General features: G+C 34.4%; 1 protein-coding gene across 2 annotated transcripts in view; it reads right to left on the reverse strand.

The window, feature by feature from the left end:
* Nucleotides 1–4,677: 4,677 nt before the first annotated feature.
* LOC138336459 (beta-1,4-N-acetylgalactosaminyltransferase bre-4-like) overlaps nucleotides 4,678–21,599 on the reverse strand; it is a 46,345-nt gene continuing 29,423 nt past the window's right edge. Inside the window, exons 2-6 of one of the 2 annotated variants that reach the window (XM_069285965.1) lie at nucleotides 16,018–16,250; nucleotides 15,000–15,187; nucleotides 12,473–12,595; nucleotides 11,911–12,015; nucleotides 4,678–5,975 (exon numbers count right to left, since the gene is read on the reverse strand). In XM_069285965.1, the coding sequence (XP_069142066.1) occupies nucleotides 5,834–5,975; nucleotides 11,911–12,015; nucleotides 12,473–12,595; nucleotides 15,000–15,187; nucleotides 16,018–16,250 (791 nt within the window). In that variant the 3' untranslated portion in view covers nucleotides 4,678–5,833. The remainder of the gene's footprint in view (nucleotides 5,976–11,910; nucleotides 12,016–12,472; nucleotides 12,596–14,999; nucleotides 15,188–16,017; nucleotides 16,251–21,599) is intronic. The other variant, XM_069285966.1, reaches the window with a different exon arrangement.

Genomic DNA, 21,599 nt, shown 5'->3' on the forward strand with positions numbered 1-21,599 from the left:
AAATGCGCACAAAAGTTCAAATTATTTTTGTGTGTCTGAACATAACTATCATCATAACCAATGTTTTGATATTTAATGATATCTGTAGGTTAAAGATGCTCCACCGCCGAGAGAGCATAAATGATAATCATCATTTGATCAATAATCGGTGTTTAATCTTGTAAATCAGGTCTAATTAACACAAAATATTATCTGAAATAATTTATTTTGCTTTTTGTGCATATAAAACTAGTAGTTCATTCCATATAAGACATAGTGCCAGAGAGTTTTTCGGGATGCAATTAATTATTTTTGATATTTTCATCTTGAAGTAAAATAAGAAGCTCAAACTTTTCAATGGTGGTAATGTTGTAAAGTAAGAACTTTTGTAACTGAAGAAAAATACTAAATTGTCTGCTCCTGTCTTTGATCGAAAAAATTACCATTTGTCAGCGGTGGAGCAACTTTAAATAGACTAATTATAATGTGTCTGATCTGTTTTCGGTGTTTGGTAATCTGGTCTCTGTGAATTATTGTGAGATGTAACGGTTTGATTATTTCCTATATGATTTTTGTAATAATTTTTAAACGAAATGTGAGTAGAGCTAGCGATCAATAATTAGCAATTTTTTCTCGTTCACCTTTTGTATACATTAAAGTTTTTACACCTGTGTATTGTGATACAGCAAAGACGTCACAACGTTATTATAACAAAAACAACGATTATCTGAAAAAATATCAGTCTTTATGGTATCCAATAAAAGTGATAGAACTACCATTAATCTGGTGATTTATTATGCTTTAGACTCAGTAGACGATCGTTCTTCTTGTTCGTACCATTTTAACCTAGATGATACTCTTGCCTTTTGTGCCCATTTATCATAATATGTATGTACATGTATTTCTTCGTGTATATCCTTGGTACAGCAAAACACGGTTATAATGATCCCGCTTACAACGAATCCATGGTAAAAATGTTGTAAAAATACAATTATATGTTTATAGTAGTATATAATGAACTCTGTTTATAACCAAACTATTTCGCTGGTCCCCAGCGGTTCGTTCTAACCAGGTGGTACTGTGTTTTCTTCATCTTCCTTTTGTATCTATAAAGAATTATTCTTTCCTCCAAATATACGATATGTGTTTGTGCCTTGTTGAGAAGCATACTACAGTCGTGTGACCGCACAACGTTACACGATGTGCGGTATGCGCACGATGTATGCACGATGTGCGCACTATGTGCGGTCTGGGCGATGTGCGCACGATGTGCGATCTGGGCGGTAGGAACGGGGTCTGGGCGATAGTTATCGTGGTCGATATAAGTACAGGAATTCAATTTTATTGAGTAAACATGCGGAACGATGACGGGGTTTTATTGCTACTGTATTGAAGACACGTAAATCCAAATGTGATATACACACATGTATAAAGGCTGCTAAACAGTCTACTGTACCGGCTAATCAGGCCTTTACAAGGTTAATATACTCCGTGTTAAATTAACATTTTCAAACTCTTTTTGTATTGTTAACTTGAACAATTTTTCAGTTTTGAAATTTAATTGTATATAAATATCTAAAACAAATCATATAAATCTTTTAAAGCGGGACAGCTTTATTAATTATATAGGTTTTACCAGAAATTTATATAGTATATATATCTAAATATCTTGTTTTACGTTTGTTCATTCAGGTATTCATATACTTTCTATACCAGACCTTACCAGGCCAAGTTAAACTGAAGGTAAAACAATTCATGACCAGAGGGCAGAATTAGTGACAAAGCGCACGGCGAAATACACATACAATAGCTAACTATGTACATGTGCAATGTATATTTAAAACATATATGGCTATGATGTCATCTTTTGTTGTCCCCAGTACTTTATTTAGACTATTGTTCAAGTACTTGCTCTGTCTGTAGATTAGTACACCTTTCACTGTACATTAGTTTACCTGTAGCTGTAGATTAGTTTCAACTAATCTACAGTTCCCGGTAAACTAATGTACAATAAAAGGTAGAGAGTGACACTACATGCAGCATTGTAAAATTGGACAGATAAATAACAAATAAATGTAATCAAATTCAACATGAATGTAATAGAAAACTTCAATAATACATATTATTACATATTTTCTGTTTTTATATATTGATTCGTGGTCATCGGCATAAATCCATTCACATCAACCACAACCCATAAAATTACTCCTTGTGTTGAAAACCAAGACTCTTTAGTATTTTGACAGCACAGGCATTCCTACAATGATGTTTTAATTTTAGATAGATATGTGTACTTTCTTTCTTTGAAAATTGAATGAATGCTTTCGGTATATTTCCCAATAATTTCACTGCTAATTGCTTCATTTTTTAATACATACACGTAACACATACATCCACGTTTCCCAAATTGAATAATTTCGGTATAATTCCTTATCAAAGAATCATACAAAGCCTACTGAACAAATTTGAAATTTTAAGCTTTCTTTTCATCACTTTGCCGTTTTCACTGAATTCCAATGTAGTTTCCTTTGGAATCCACTAAATCTTGATATTATGTTTTAGGACCAATCATATTCTTCATTTCATAACGTAGAGCGGTATATTCAAAATTGATACGTTTTCATAATCCTCCATATCTTGTGAATTTGCGACAAGTTAAACCAAGTGAATGGTCTGCCTCTGACATAAAGAGCAGTTGAATTAACATATTATAAAATAAACTCTCTTATTGGAAATTTGATAATCATTTTAGATAGTTTGACTTCGTAAAGATCTGATCTATACTGTCTGCCATGTTGCCTCTTGTACTGCTCTACTCAGAATGAAGATAACTCAAACTCCAAAAAAATCTCTGGTATTAACATTGGTATGGAATTTCATGAAAAATTCATGCAATGCATGCACGACCAGAGTAGACATATTACAACAATTACTGTGCTGACATGTTCAGTGTCAAAGATGGTTGAAGGCCTTACCTGTAGCTGTAGATTAGTTACGAAATAGCCATAGTTAGCATTGTACATCAGAGTGCCATGTTTTAAGTAAGAGAAACACCTCAAACTGTAGATTAGTCAAGATAATGAACAATGCTCGGTCCTTCGGGCCTCGCATTGTCCATTATCTTGACTAATCTACAGTTTTCGGTGTTTCTACTATACATACTGTACATGTATTAGGTACAATGTACATGTAGGTTTGGGGTGGGACTGGGTATAAGGGAACCAAATGGGTATTGTCTCGAAGCATGTTTGAAATACACATATATGTAGTATAAATTTAACTATTAATAAACCCTCTCCCTTTCCTGGAAAAAGATACAATGTAAATAAGATAAAAAAAGATACAAAAAATGTGTAAATTATCTTCATTTTGAGAAAAAATATATTATATCAATTATTCTCAATTGAAAGAATAAACGCAATTTGATAAAAAGTAGCTATAAGTTTATTATTATTATTATTTGAAACAAAATCACACATGGGGTCAAACAGACTTTACAAAATCAGGTTATACAGGTACAGAGACGATCACAGCATGCTTGTTATCAATTGAATTGAAGAAAATTGGTAGATCTTACCTGTGACGCCTGACTGATCATCATCTCAGGTAAGGTGTCACCTTCCTAGGTGGTGGGATGGGAAAAGAGAGAGAAAAGGGCCCTAGGCTTACCTGTGACTATAACGACAGCCCTGTGTGCCTATAATTTACAGTACACAAGTCATTTATATATATACTTATATATACGTAAAAGCAGGTACAATGTATACCTGTATCCCCCGTACAACGTAAAGTACATGTATATATATATATCAGTGCATGCAACAAACTTTTGAACCAATTAAACATTTGTATAACATATGTACATATATCTACGAACATGTAATATGATAAAATATTGTATTATTATGCGTCTGTGTAAACACTAATTAAACAGATTTACACGTATGATTAGAATCTCTCTTGACAACATGAATTATATATAACACTAATACATATAATTGTTTTAATATACATGTTATCACTTTTAGTTAATAATCTTCTAATAAATGTACACAACTTGTGCTTTATTTCAATATAAATTTCATGTTTATATACAGTTGAGTGAACGCACAACTTTCCAAAACTGCAAGCACACATCGTGCATACATCGTGCGCACAGCTGTGCGGTTCGTATCGCAAACCGCACAGCTGTGCGGTCCGTACCGCACAGCTGTGCGAGAGGACGATTTAAATTTGGTCAATCAAATTTGCGAAATCGATCCATACACGGGCCGTGTTGATGAGTCTAGTTTGCTTGTACTGTCAGTTTATTGATATCTAAATCTAATAATTAATTTCTGTTTAAACATATGTTACTATCTCTATATATATTATATATAAACATGAAATTTATATAAAGTTATGTACATTTATTAGAAAATTAAATAAATTTGTTAACTAAAAGTAATGACATGAACATAAAATAATGTGTCATATATAATTCATGTTTTCAAGAGACATTTTAATCATACATGTAGATCTATTTTAGTTTTTATCCATACACATAAAATACAATATTGTATCATATTACATGTAGATGTACATAGAAAGAAAAACAAAGTCTGAAGATATTTAAAATCAACATTGTTAAGATCTAATTACCCCTTACAGAAGACTGTTTATCAGCCCCAAGTACGTAAATTTATCAAAAACAAAACAAAACAAAAAAATTCATATTTATTATTTAATGGATATCCTTTATATATCACATTTAGATTTACCGTGTCTTCAATAGAGTAGAAATAAAACCCCATCATCGTTTCGGTTGTTTAATTACTCAATAAAATTGAATTCCTAAATTTGTATCAACCACGATAGCTATCGCCCAGACACCGTTCCTACCGCACAGACCGCACATCGTGCATACATCGTGCGCACATCGTCCGCACACCGCACATCGTGTAACGTTGTGCGGTCACACAACTGTATAATATATAGAGATATCGCTTTAACTGACCATACAATGAATAAATCAAAATTAAATGTATATCAATCAAACTATATTTCAAGTATTATGATAAAATATTACATGTGTAGAAACATATGTTTAAACAGAAATTAAGTATTAGGTTTAGATATCACTGGAAGGACAGTACAAGTAAATTATACTCATCAACACGGTCCGTTTATGGAATTATTTCGCAAATTTGATTGACCGATCGTCGAGATCGCACAGCTGTGCGGTACGGACCGCACAGCTGTGCGGTGTGCGATCCGAACCGCACAGCTGTGCACATGATGTATGCACGATATGCGGACGATTTGCGCACGCAGTTTTTGCTACGTTGTGCGGTCATACAACTGTAACTAGAACATACACTTCTTTTATCTTCATTTTTGAGAACTTCCACCATTCTTTTATCATGCTACTGAATTGATTGATAATAGGTTTTTTTACATGGGTCATAATGTATTGAAGATTTCATTAAAAGTTTAGATTTGATAAATTCTACATTCATTTTCCAGTATCGATTAAATCCTTTAGATTTAGTAGTTTCTACATTCATGTTCCAGTATTCATTAAAACGTTAAGATTTAATATAGTTTCTACGTTCATGTTCCAGTATCTTGACCCGTATTCCCATTGGGATTTAATTCTTTACAAGAACTAATGATTGGGCAGTGCATGAAAGATACATGAGGTATCTCTGAGTTTAACGAATTAACTGTCAGGAAATGAAATATTTTCTTGACCTTTTTTCACCTCTTTTAAATGTTAAACATTTTTGTTTGGGTATCTTCTTCGCCGAATGTCTTCCAAATATAAGGATTTCATGAAGTTTTGTAGTTTTGAATATCCCTATTCTTCATACCTTCATACACCATATTCACTTCGATTAATGCTTACAGTAACATTAGTAAAAAGTTTCCCTCTGTTGATGTTCATCACTTTATACTTTAAACTGGTAAGTCCATCGCTTTTCATACGGCGAGCTGTATTCTTTAACAACTTCTGCCTGAAGAAAATAAAAAAGAAACAATAAATTCGCACAATATAACATTAAAAAGAACAAAGTATTACATAAACAAAATTTAGCTATTTCAAATACATGTAAGTGAACAATATAGTTTAACAATGCAAATTAATATTTCTGTTTTCATAAATATAACTAAAACATAAACAAATAATTTCATTATTACAATGATTGTATCTTACAAAACTTCCAACCATATGCTTTAATGACAAAATCTTATTTAATGCAAAATTGACAATATTATTGTTGATTTAAGTGTATTTTACAGACGCCTATAGTGCTAAAAGTAACATAAAAATACTGTACGTTTCAGATGTTAAATCTAAGTCATTTCAGAATAACCAATAGCTTGGTGATACATTTGAAATTATTATAGGACAAGTGGCCTTATTACATATCATTTTACTCCTGTTCATAACGGTGTATGTGATTAGTTAAAATAAATCACATGACATGGATTTTACAACAATGACACACAAAATATAAAATGCCATTTTTTACTTATGTCGAATTTTCGGTATCACAATCAATCTTTGTCCTCGGTGACATTGTGATATGGGAAATATTACACCTTCGGTTATATAAATCTTCATATCAAACTGCCAACGGGGTCATAAATGCATACTATTAGAGTATGAAAATGGGCGTTGTGGCTGATTTAAATCCCAAATAATTAGATATATTTAGGTCGATTTTAGCCGAGGTCTTTTAAGTGTATTTCTACAGACGCCTATTATCGTCCAAAATCTTAACATAACATAGGGTGAAGTATATACCATTACATAATGATAGCGGGGTATGTGAAGCCATAAAATCAGGACACAAATGTTGGGTGCAAATAAGCTGCTTATTATTTAGAATGGATACCATAATACTTTTGTAAGTCATATAGCTCCATTACAAATATAAAATTAAACTATAGCGGTCAGTGTATCCTATACATTACTGCCACACATAGAATCTTGAATGAGTCTTCATAACATTGGAGTTTTTATGAAACAGTCTATGAAGGTTTTCTTTTTGCGAGCAAATATTAATAAGTTTGATAAAATCTCATATGAAATGAACACATTTAAGATACTTTTATCACATCATACAACAAACTATATTTCGAAGAATCTCACGTCAAAATGTAATGCGAAAATCCAGCGGAGGCCGCCATTTTGTCTTGATGTCCTCGAAATCCTGACGTCACATCATTTTTCCTGGCGTCATTTTTTGTTTGTTTCTGTTATAACGTCACAATGAATTTCCAGCCAATGAAAATAGCTTCAGGTCATACATGTAATACTCAAGTGACATGCAAAAATAATAGGAAAAATAATGTGACGTCTATACAAAATGGCGGCCCCGCTGGATTCTTGCAATTTGACGCGAGATTCTTCGAAATGTAGGTTGTCGTAGTTATGTGATGAAAAGTATCTTTAATTTTTGTTCATTTCATTTGAGATTTTATGAGACTCGTTTAATTAAATCTCATAGGAAATTACACTTATTAAAAATCCTATATATCTTGCATAGATATATTTTATAATTCTGCATTCCTATCTGATGGACAGAGCTATACAATGTCATCCGGTTTTTTAATCACGTAATAAAGATGTTAAAGACACATTGCACTCACGACCATATACAAGGCAATTTCCTTTGTATCATGTACATGGTATCTATTCATATATGAGCAGATGTGATCAGGTATTTATAACTATCCAAAACTGATCACCTAAACAGTGTACATATGCCATGTAAATGTAATGTAACTTCACTTATAAGATTAAAATGACAACGAGTTTGTTGAGAACTCTGTGGTTATTAAGACAACAAACGAGATCAGGTGTGTTCATGTCACATGCATAATGGGATTTGCATTCATGATATCTGGTATGTGTCAAACCAAAGCAAACATTATATAGTACGTTTTTAACATGTACATATTTCATGTACAGACAAATCTACTACTATCATAACAATAGGTTTTCGTCAACAAAATATGTACGTACAAATTTTGTTGACGAAAACGTACTACTATAGCATGTTTATAGCAATAGGTTTTTGACTCAAAAATTTGTACTTACATATTTTGCTGACGAAAACGTGTTACTTTAGTAACACAATTTTGTCGGTCCGTTTTCGGCCATCGTAATATAGCCATTAGTAAAACTTATGTGAAATGTGTTACACCTGATGTATCCATGATTACGGTTGCGTGACAAATCGAATACTTTGCGTATTTGCTCTGTAAATAAAAGTCTAGGGACAAACCCGATAACGATAGGTTTTAACTTGAAAAAAGTATGATATCATATTAATACATTGTAAAACTCAAATCCACATTTTTTCACTTTCGGTCTGAATAACGATGACAAGAAAACTTAAGTATATCATCTATATTATATTTACGCAATAAACTGTTACATGTACCAGATAGAGTGCACAGTTGATTTAAAGTCAATGCGGGTGAAATTAAATATAATGACGCCCACTAGAGCGCCATGAATATTTTCTTTACAAACGAATTGAGATCAGATCAACTGTATATCCTATCGTAACAGATGATTGGCCATATGGTCGTTCATAGCCAAATATACTCATATCTGGTTTGCATAGAGTAAACCGAAAACTAAGTAGAAATGTGAAATATAGTATCTTGCGCGTTATGTAAATAGAAAAAAATTCTGTTGCTCAAATATCATTGGTTTGTCTGTTTGTTTGTTTGATTAATTAACGTCCTATTAACAGCTATGGTCATGTAAGGACGGCCTCCCATGTATGCGGTGTGTTGTGTGCATGTTGTGCGAGGTGCGTGTTTTAGGAGACTGATGTATATTCGTGTTGTGTCTTCTTGTATAGTGGAACTGTTTTACTATCATTGGTATTTTAAACATGATGCCATGAGTTTAAACGGTCATCTGACTATTGGCTAGGGATACAGTAGTTGGTGTTTGATACTGTAACAATATATAACAAGTAAAATGGGATGAAAATTGTAAACACAGAATTGTTAGTTTCTGAATGTTGATCAAGGTCATTAAAGTGAACAAACTTGGAAGTACTTTATCCAGCATACAAGAGGCCCAATCCCTTAGCTCTTTCGGCCTTTCAAATATTAAATAATTTGCTTGACGATTTTCACATATGTGACCTCGTATGTAGGGAAAACTTCCATTCCAGCATGCTACAGACCCAATATAATATAACTGGGTCTTTTTGTTATTGACAAAATGTCGTTTAAATGTTTAGCCTATTTTGACCCTGTGGCCTAACATGAAATATGAAGGCATTCAACTCACCATGCTGCATGTCCAATATGACAATGATGGGTCATTCGGTTATTAAAGAAGTTGTTTAAATGAAAAGTTTACGCCCAAGTACGACGGACGACGTCGGCCGGTTTTATGATGGCCTAATAAATGGCTGAAGTAGCTATATATATAGCCTATTGCTAGCGAACGTAGCTCGAGGTCATGATCATTATTTTTAGATTTTACCAAGACGGTATACCATCATATTAACAGAACGGTTTGCTATATTCTTTGGACTACACATAGTGTATGTAGTGTTCTTAAGTACGTCAGTAAATTTCTGAATATTTCACTTGTGTTCAGAATTTTAGTGGAAATATATAGCAAAATTAAACCACTCGTCAAATTGATCCTTTATACCGTATAAGCCTTGGCGAATACTTGAAAATCATAGTATGTCTACTGCATTAAAACAGTATGTTTAAATTATGGTTCTCTCCAAAATCTAATATTTGTTATCCTTTATTTGAATTGGTCTTAAGATAGCAGCGACACGCCTAGGACCTAATGAGGCATATAAATGGAATAAAGCAATGGTTCAGACAGATTGATTTTTTCATATAATTATACATGTATGTAGTAAATTTTAATAAATAAGAAATGATCCCGTAAATAGTTTGGCGTTCGGAAAATTTGCTTTGTTTTCACCCTTTACTTGAAGTGCAAAGTGATTATAATGTAAGGGAGCTAACTCCTCATATTACTATGCATGTTTGATATAACTAATAATTAAACCGTAGTTCCATTTGCGGATTCGTACCAGTTGTACTAAAATGATGCTGCACCGCCAAATAGAACGCGTTTAGATTTTTCCATGATGGTGGCACCCATATGAAAGAGATACGCTTTGAAAATAAAAGCTAATTATTTTCGCTGTTAACAATACAATGGATATAAAAAATAGTCCCTAAATAGTTTCGGCATATATTGAAATAAACAATCCATGTAATTTTATCGGGTATAAATACGTTCTGCCTTGTTTTAAACAAAGAAACATTCAGGTGAATGATGAAAAATCTCGGGTCCGCCATCTTGGATACAAGTGGTACGCTTCTGAAAACGAACCACTTGTACCGGTACAGTTCTGCTGGTACGGGCAGTTCCAATTGAGACACAACAGATTCGTATCGATACAACCGGTAATTGTCCGTGTTACGTATATTTCATATCTATACATTTAACTTATCTTGTGCATGTATAAGTAAGGGTTTCCGCCCTTGTTATAGCCGAAATTGTTGTCTTATGATAGTGTCATTAATCCTGACTATGGGACCAAGCCCAGAACCTTGCTCACATATGCCAATTCTGAACTATCACAATATGAGGGTCAACATAAGCTCGAACAGAACGACACTCAAGTGCATTCGGAAAGAAAATAGACGTCTCTTGTTATTATGCATTACGGGGTAGACTCAGCAAGTTTCCATGTAATCGCATGCTTACAAAGAGAGATAAATCCTAAATATACTTCATTCTCACTTGTATCAAACATAATTTACTTCTGTTTTGCAGTATCACAAATTCGTTACTAAAAAGGCATGTCATGTGGTATAATATTACTGTCTGGATTTAATATTTACCGAGCGGATGTATGAAATCCGCGTAGGTAATATTATTAGTTATACAGTGTTTAGATGAATGGTACGGAAATATATTAGGTCATGAGAAATAGTTATTGGACTCGCTCGATGTAGATGAGCCCAATAATATTCATTGACCCGATATATGTCCGTATCACCCTATAAACATTATACTTTTACTAACAACCTAAAGACAAAGGCATCAAAGTACACGAACATTGCCTTAAAGTCAACTTTCAATATATTACGAGCGTTACTAAAAATTACATGTGCTGTGACTAAGAGAAAAGAATTGACATGCTATTTTTTGTTTAGTAATTTATTGAAAACCATACAGTTTGATAATTGAGCCGTGAAAATCATTCAAAGACAAAAATGTATGATCTCTTACAAACATTTGTTACAACATAAAAATTGTTGCACTTTCAAAGTTCTTTTTATTTATATGAAAACATATCTGTGTGAGTGACATTATAATTACTTATAACTTTTAAATTTTAAATGAAATTGTAGACAAAAACTTCATAGTCTGACTAAATGTTCTCATTTCGTTGCATTGAAGGCGTAAGTATATATATTTTGGCAGTAGTGTCTAAATTCATTTTGAGCTATAATTTGACTTTGTAAAATTGAAACTTATGCATTGTGAGTATTGTAATTCTGAAATTGTTGGTATATTTCGGTGGTGAATAACATTTGGAAATCTCTTCTTGATTCGTGGAAATTGCGGCATATATTCCGAATTGGCATATAACAGAGTTGTCTGCACTTGTGGGTAGGTATTGATTGTGACGTCATGTGTTTGCGAGCGTAACGTCAAACGCTTCGGAGAAAACGACGTGAATTGCGCTCACAAAATAATGACGTGACAATCGATACCTACCCGCAAGGGAGCTAACTCAGTAATATGCAAAGACGGAATAACTTCAAACATGTTTTGCATAACTCATCATCAGCCCAACGTCAATAGAAAGCCTTACGGCTTGTAGTGATATAGTGTAATAAATTGCATCAATGGTAAAATGTCCAACTTACCGTTCCCGGTTTACAGGGTTTCCTTTCTCGCGGTTGTGCTTTATCATTTTGTATCGCGCTATCGCCATACTGTACCTTTCAAATGTGCCATTAACAGTTTTCAACCTACAAACATTCCAAAGAATTATGTAAATTATTTCTGTATAACATGACTCGTGGTTATTGAATATGAAATTTATTACGCAGTCGCTAAAGCTCGTGTCGTTTTGCAACTTAGAAAAAAAATATTTTTATTCGCAATCGCGTGGAATATAACTTCCATACTCAACATACATGTTTAACCTGTATATACCATCAGTATGAATTTAACATAAATAATTTTCATTTTTGATATAAAGCACCAAAATCGGCATGCATTATATTTTATGAAGTTATATAATTAGTTTGAATACTACCATACTCACCAAACATGTTTAACCTGTATATATCATAAGTATAAATTTAACATAGAAATAATTTTCATATTTGATATAAAACACCAAAATTGGCATAACATGTATGAAGTCAGTTTGAATACTGACTAAGCTACTACATCAGTCATACATCATCCATGATACACTACCTGGTCATGAGATCATCATCCTCCCCTCCCCATCCAAAGTACAGATTGGAAAAACCATTCAATTTTTCCATAACTTTTCTAGGCAGTTGTGTGACACCTCCAAATATATTTGCGTATGGAAGTCTGGATATAAATACATTAACAAAAAAATAGCGTTATAACAAAAAGTAGCTATGTAAGTCTCCTGGTTTGTTACTCGTCCGTTACAAAACGCGATTTCGAGATAGCAAAACGTCGACGTTGGTAAAATACAATTTATCTTTGATTAGTCCAACCTTCCGGTAATTACGTCATATTGTGACGTAATTTGTGTGATAATCGACCGTGAATACTTTTACCCACGTCGTTATGGTATCTTCGATCACAAAGGCTAGCTGACAGGGCCGTACCATACCGATTCTAATAACAAACCAAATTTATTCCACTTTTAAATTTCACAAAAGAATTGATTCCCTTGGTATTATTTTTTTTCTAATTAAAAAATGCTGAATATTAGTATTACATTAAGTAAATAACTTTACGATTATTAATTGGATTTATTTATTTTGAACGGGCAATCTCATTAAAATTAGACTTGTAATATTGCCCCACTACGATGCTCTACGTTACGCTCTAATACAAGGTCTAATAAATCATGCTGAGGTCACCCAGAGTTTTGGAGTGTAACGAAGATCACAATAGTGGAGCGGAATTACAAGTCTAATTTAAATAGATTGATTGAACGGATGTGGATGAATAATTTATAAAAAAGAGATAGTGATATACGCTTGTCTAAATATTAAATATGGAAATATGGAAATGGTGGTAGAGTCCTTTTGCGAAAGGAAAATATATTGATATATTGTTATTTACATATCATATTAAATAGATTGGCTTTAAAATACTTGTTCAAGCATTTTCGCGTACCATCGACTGCAAAATATGAGAAAATAAATAAAACATCGTTTTTGACATATTAATTACATGTTTTACACTGCATATCGTCATTGTCATCTTGTTAATTCTATCGGAACTCATCGGTTGTTATCGTAACCTATTTGTATCGAGCCTGAGGTATTCCGATTGCAGTTAGTCGCGATTCATTGCTGCCAATATTGCTATTGGCATCATTTCGGTTGATAACCCAACATTACTTCAATCACGTCACAACCCTACTGGGGTTCATTGCGGTCCTTTATTCAGGGGACCGCTATGAACTCTGGGAGATATTTATCAAATGATTTTATCATTTTGTAGAACTATAAAAAGTGCAAGAGTTACACTATTATAATATTTAGGGGGTAATTAACTAAAAAATAGCTAAAAATTGAAAATCAACACTATTACAAGGAGGCACAACATGAATATACAGCAGTCTCCTTAAACCTATACATCCACACACGCAGAGCATTGCATACACCGGAGGAAGGACTCGGTAGTATAAGACAAATTACAAATCAATCAATCAAGCAATTGTTTTATTAAAGTGACAAACATCTTACAGCGTAAAAACATTTTATAAGAGCAAAACTGATATGTCCAGCCAATGATGGCTTACTTAGACACTATATATACTATAATTACATAAAACAGAATAGTCTAAAATATTACATACTAAAAGAAAACAAGGTTTGGTTTGGTTTGATTAATGTACGTCCTATTAACAGCTATGGTCATGTAAGGACGGCCTCCCATGTATGCGGTGTGCTGTATGTATGTTGTGCGAGGTGCGTGTTTTGGGTGACTGCGGTATATTAATGTTGTGTCTTCTTGTATAGTGGAACTGTTGCCCTTTTCATAGTGCTATATCACTGGAGCATGCTGCCGAAGACACCAAGCAACACACCCCACCCGGTCACTTCATACTGACAACAGACGAACCAGTCGTCCTACAACAAGGTAAGACTGTCCCAAGCAATTAAACTGGTTAGTATAAAGCCATGTTATGTTACGGGATTTAAAATTTACAAAGAGTTACTGCTCCTCCACATTGCATAAATAGTAAATTTGATAATAGATTTGGAGGTGAATTATCTGAGTGGAATTTGAATTGGCTAAAATTATCCATATTGTCGATCAACGTATATCTGAACTTGAACTAAAAGAGGCTACCGTAAATCATTATAATTAATTTTCTCTTTTTTTTTCTGGCTTTCTGAATGGCCTATTCATTTTTTTCATTCCAAGATGGAAAAAAACAAAAAAAAATCCGATAATGGCGCCGAAACTCGATGTTATCGTGACGTCACAATAGAAACATTGACGTTGCGTATTGATTTAGAAAAAAATAATCCCTAGTAAAAAAATCAATGGAATCGTACGTGTAAACGTATTTCATCTGATAAAGTAGCCTGGAAAATTAATTATAAGCATTGAAGTCTACGCGGATTCACACAGTTTGCAAACAAAATTTCTTTTATACCCCAATGTGAATAGTGACTTCAATGCTTAAATAAAACCCACATTGAGTTAAGAAATGGACCTCGTCCTCAACCTCATTTGATTTTAACTATGAAATGAAGTAAAATTAGTATTGTTGAAATCATACCTGTACTTAAATTTGTCGACAGCGGCCGAAAGGTGGCGGGGTTTTTCACCACATCCATAATAGATTCGATCATCCTCGGGTATTAGGTCAACATCGTGAAACACAAAACAGCTGTAGTTAAATGACTTGATTGCCTCCTTGTAGCCAATATTCATCAGGAGACCTCTGTTAAATGTGCTATTACCTGCCTAAAGAGGTAAAATTAGTTACATCAGAAAAGGAACTCTAAAATATATAATAAGGGTCAAAGAAGTAATATCAACAGGATTTTTCAGATGACACGGGATTCAATCAAACGTAAGTCTGTTGGATACGAATCACTTCAAATGACAAATATGGGACAAGGAAGTAATTCCAACCGTGTGGACAACACAAAATTGTCAATTTTTCGAGGCGATCTGCATCTTTATCAAGACAAACAAAACGAACAAGATTACATAATAGAATGCGACCAGTAATGCGGGATAATGTAGACAAATATCGCCTCGAAAATTTGACAATTTTGTTTCGTTCACACGGTTGGAATTACTTCCTTGTCCCATAAAATATAAAATAATCAGATATGCATGTATAAATTGTAGTAATGAATCGTGACGGTTTTTCCCATATTTAAATTGATTTCTAATAGCAATGTGTTGTCAGGTGGCTGTAATAGAGGATTATCTTTAATCAATTCTATACGAATATATATATATATAATTATTATAATTCCTCTTACGATATCAATTTTAACGTAAACATTAATTTGGAAACATTACACATCAGGTACATATTGAAGTTGTAAACGTAATATTGCCAGATTTGCATAGTCGTTGTTTACTGATGTCAAATCATGACGTCACGATTAATTCCCAACTAATGAAATCGCCCCAGGTTACCCTATAACACACATGAACTAAGCAAACCTATTACATAGGCGAAGTCACTGGATACACGGTAGATTTTGAGATAAAATCGTCACCTAAGTGATTGAGAAAATAGTTAATTATCAGAAAAAAATCATAAGTAGTTGTCAAACCTGTTCTATCACGAATATTCCATAATTAATCTGTTGCCTTTCCAACATGGTGTGTAGGTTGTAGAGGAGTGTGCGTAGATGGAGTTCCCGGTTACGGTATGGTATTATTATAGCAACTCGCTGGTCACTGTGGCATTCCTTTGGAGAATAATTCACCCCTGGTACCAGGTAACTCAATTTGGCTTCTATTTCCGTGAAGGTAAATGCCTGGCGATACGTAGCAAGACGCCCAACTGTACAAATAAACATTATAATAAACGTTTGAGAAATAAGAATAATTCATTCATATTACAAATGTTTTTTTTTTATTATATCTGGAGTCATTTTTTGTTGTTTTTGTATATGCGTATTACATATTAGATTTGCCCTGCTCTTCTTATTATCTCATTGGATAACAAATGGTCGCATGGGCATCGATATATTGAAACGATGTTTTTATTTTTAGAAACATCGAGTCAAATGTTGAATCTTTGACCTCATTACCCAAACGCCGAGTACTTCAAGGTGACGTCCTATGGCCATATCTTTGTAATTAACATAAGCATCGGATTGATTCTTTTCCTCTGTCATTATGTAATTTTACCAGGGTGTTATATTAAGGCTGTCAAAGAAACTACAGCACCTGTGATTCGGTCGAATCTAAAATAAATACCTTGTTCTCGGTCATTACACCATGTGATCCTCAACAAATGTCCATAAACGATAAATAACCAATAAGATCTGATGCATTCTTAATTCAACTTGTAACAACTCGTAACAACTCGTAATTAAGATAATAATACGTTTTGAAATTATCAAAAAAATGTGTCAATTTTTGATATCCAAGCTGGCACATGGTGTAGGTAAGAGTTATATCCCCTATAACGCTATGTATCAAACCGCTCTACATTATGCACACAGTTTGTTCAATTCACAGAACACCAACACAACATATGTAAGTAATTTATATTTTTTTTGTACAACTGGTATAAACGATATACTGTGATGACAACTTGTATGACGATTCACTGTGATGACAACTGGTATAAAGATATACTGTGATGACAACTGTATGGCGATTCACTTTGATAACACTTGGTATAAAGATAAACTGTGATGACAACTGATATGAGGATTCATTGTGATGACAACTGGTATAAAGATACACTGTGATGACAACTGGTATGGCGATTCACTTTGATGACACTTGGGATGAAGATAAACTGTGATGACAACTGATATGAGTATTCATTGTGATGACAACTGGTATAAAGATATACTGTGATGACAACTGGTATGGCGATTCACTTTGATGACACTTGGGATGAAGATATACTGTGATGACAACTGATATGATGATTCACTGTGATGACAACTTGTATGACGATTCACTGTGATGACAACTGGTATAAAGATATACTGTGATGACATGTATGCGATTCACTTTGATGACACTTGGATGGTAACTGTGATGACAACTGATATGAGGATTCATTGTGATGACAACTGGTATAAGATATACTGTGATGACAACTGGTATGGCGATTCACTTTGATGACACTTGGATGAAGATATAATGTGATGACAACTGTATGAGATTCACTGTGATGACAACTGGTATGAGGATCCACTGTGATGACAACTGGTATGAAGATTCACTTTGATGACACTTGGGATGAAGATATACTGTGATGACAACTTGTATGACGATTCACTGTGATGACATACTGACGATAACTGTGATGACTGATGATACTGAGCAACTGGAATACTGTGATGACAACTGTATGGGATTCACTTGATGACACTTGGATGAAGATATACTGTGATGACAACTGGTATGGCGATTCACTTTGATGACAACTTGGGATTACTGTGATGAAGATGGATTCACTGTGATGACAACTGGATAAGATATACTGTGATGACAACTGTATGGATTCACTTTGATGACACTGGATAAGATATACTGTGATGTGATGACAACTGGATATGTGATACAACTGTATGAAATAAAGATTCACTGTGATGACAACTGGTATGAGGATTCACTGTGATGACAACTGGTATATGAGGATTCACTGTGATGACAACTGGTATGACGATTCACTTTGATGACACTTGGGATGAAGATATACTGTGATGACAACTGGTATGGCGATTCACTGTGATGACACATGTGTGAAGAAGATATACTGTGATGAAAACTGGTATGTAGATATACTGTGATGACAACTGGTATGAGGATCCACTGTGATGACTAATTGTGTGCTCATTGATCCCCACCCTATTGCTTAACCCAGGAACCAAGAATTCTACGTCGCCTCAATACCACACCACTCCCTGACCCCAGAATTTGTTAGAAACAACAGCTTTTAAGCTGCAATATAATTTAATAGAGAAAGGTAGTCATCAGAACGTCTTGTATTAAGCAGTGAATCCGTCTAAAAATATGAAAACAAGATATTGTGATCTTAAACTGCAATATAATAGAGCAAGTTAGTCATCAGAACGTTTTACATTAAGCAGTGAATCTGTTAAATATCATGAAAACAACATATTTTGATCGTAAGCTTAAATATAATAGAGAAAAGTAGTCATCAGAGCGTTTTGAATTAAGCGATGAATCTGTCAAAAATTATGGTGTTTTGATCTTTACATTTTCACCATTCAGATACTCCCTTGATCCTTTAAAGTGAATGGTATTTAATTTTCATAATAAAATCAAGATGATTAGCGTATAGAAAATAGGTAAGGCATTATTATATAGACTTAAAAACAGTAGAAAGTGAATTTGCATTATTTTTCAATTACAAAAGTTACTCACTTTTCTTGAAATATCAAGTAACATTTAAATCCTTGATAAAGCATCAGTCAGAATATTGTCTTTTCCTTTGTAATGTTTGATGTCAAGATTGTACTCTCCCAAAGTCAAACTCAACCTGAGAATTCTTTGATTTTTGTTTTCCATTTTCTAATAAAAGTCAAAGGGTTGTGGTCGGTGAAGACCAACACAGGCACAACTGTGGTGCAGGGATATACATTAAATTGGTTCAATGCCGGTAAGGATGTTGCTTGATAGGTTGCGCATCGACCACATCCACGTCGTGATAGATAGCATCTGTTTTGCCTGGTGTATACGGAAACAAATGTTTAAACTCAAGTATCAGATCTTTCAGTTCACTTCGTTCCTTTTCCGATACATGACATAGTTTCTTATCTAAGTTTGCGAGCACATCTGAGTTCCGTAACTTAACACCACAGTCTTAACCGACATCTTGTACATCCCCATCTAAGTCTATCTACATATCTTAAGCATATTAATATGACATGATTGAGTTTTCTTGCGCCTCCCTAGAATTTTTACAATGTAGTTCATATCATTGACCTTTTTTAAACAACAGAAGGTCTAAAATACCATGCTTGCAAAGGCTGACCCGGTATTGGTAATAGGACCAACACTTTGTCACCTGGATCATAACTTCTTGCACGGGCGTCTTTATCATACCATGTTTTCATTTTGGTTTGAGTAACGGCCAGATTTTCTTTTTCCAACTCACATGCCCTTGTCAACCTTTGCTTAAAGTTAGACACATACTCTAAGAGATTCACTTTAGAATCTTCGCCCAAAATTTAGTCTTTCAAAATTTTCAAACACAAATTCAAAGGGGACTGACACCAAGATATTTGTGTACAGATTCTCTAACGCCAAATAACAACATAGGTATGCCTTCGTCCCGATCTCTTTTGTTTTCAAAACAATAAGATCTTATCATATTCTTCAATGTCTGATGAAAACGTTCTAAAGCACCCCGAGACTCTGGATGCAGCACGAGACTTGTACTGCTTGATCTAGAGCTGGTACATGACTTGTTGAAAAATACCAGACATGAAATTCGAACCTTGGTCCTATTGGACAGCTTTTGGAAGACCAACCAGTGTAAAGTATTTAACCAAAGCCTTGACGATGTTAGGGCCTTAGTATTCCTGAGTTGAATGGCTTCAGGAAAGCGTGTGGAAGCACACATAATAGTTAAAAGATAGTCATTCCCAGACTTCGTTTTGGGTAGAGGACCTACACAGGCTATAACGATTCTACTAAATGGTTCCTCAAATGCTGGAATGGGTTGCAAGGGTGCCACAGGGATCTTCTGATTATGTCTCCCTACCACCTTACAGTATGATCTACAAAAATCAGCCACATCCTGTTTCAACTGGGACAAAAAAGTGATCTAAGATCCTGTTATAAGTCTTGATCACACCTAAATGCCATGCCATAGGTACGTCATGAGACAAACTCAAAACATTTTGCCTCTACCTCGGTGGGACAACTATTTGATTGACAACCTTCCAGTCTTCCTCGGGAGACACATCAGGGGGGCGCGACTTAAGCATTAACACACCTGACCTACGGAAGTAGCAAACTGGGACTTTCTTAGACTCTTCCTCACTCAAAGCTCGATTACACAATAAGGAGATTTCAGCATCTTTCTCCTGTTCTACTATAAGCTCCCCTCTATACAAAGATGCTTCACTCATCATGTCAGACAAAGAAGTATCTTTGTTAGGAACAACTCTATCACTATTAAAGTCTACATGATTGCTCAAAAGATCACACTTGCCCCCGACATTCTCAATATCATGAGCGAAGAAAGTGTCACCTAACCCTGGACTATAATGAACCTCAATTACTGCAACATCAGAAAATTCTTCCTCATTGAACGAGTTACAGCACAAGAAGGGAAAATACTAGGAAATTCCTGTTGAATAGTCTAAGCACCACCTGTTTTATCAGGGATACTGGACACTAAGGGGACATGAGAGACACGCCCTCTATGTGAAGTTCCGGTCTAACACCAATGGTGACAGGCCCAGTTACCAAGTCTGACCTTAAATTAAGGCAATAATGGAGAGGCACGTTAACAAAACCTAGCTCTACACCTTGAAGCAAAACACTACTACCAGATGAGGTCTCCTCAGACAAAGGCACTAAGCCATCTAATATCAAAGAATGAGAAGCCCCAGTATCTCGCAAAATCTCCACAGGTTTCAAGTTGGTACTATCACTAGTAAGTGAAACAAAACCTTCAGAAATGAAAGGGGAGTACTTCTCCAAGACACTATCAGACTCTGAGCTCTTAATCTAAACAGACACTTTAGAATCTTCCACAATATCACTAAGTTTCTGAATAAGCTTTGACCTGGCTAACACAGAAGGAACTGACTGTATACGCCTTTGCTCCTTACGCTGGAGAGAATAATATTCAGACATAGCATGCCCTACTTTCTTGCAGTTAGTGCAAACAGGACCAGAAGGAGACCCCACACCTGCCCTATGATCTGTTTTAGAATCAGAATTAGCCTTATCATCTAATTATGGGATTTCCATCATTTCCATTCAGGATGGAAATCCCTATTGTATTCTGTTTTTTTCTTATTAGGGATTTCCATTTACGGATGGAAATCCCTATTGTTATTGTTCTGTTTTTTCTTCTTCTTACATTTTTTTCTTATTTCTACAAATCTTGTAAGCAGGATATCTCACTTACGGAACACGGTACTTCGCTCAACTTCGGACATGTTATGAACGTACACGAGATCTT

This window comes from Argopecten irradians, chromosome 12 (genome assembly GCF_041381155.1).
Source record: "Argopecten irradians isolate NY chromosome 12, Ai_NY, whole genome shotgun sequence".
Taxonomy (NCBI): Eukaryota; Metazoa; Mollusca; class Bivalvia; order Pectinida; family Pectinidae; genus Argopecten; species Argopecten irradians.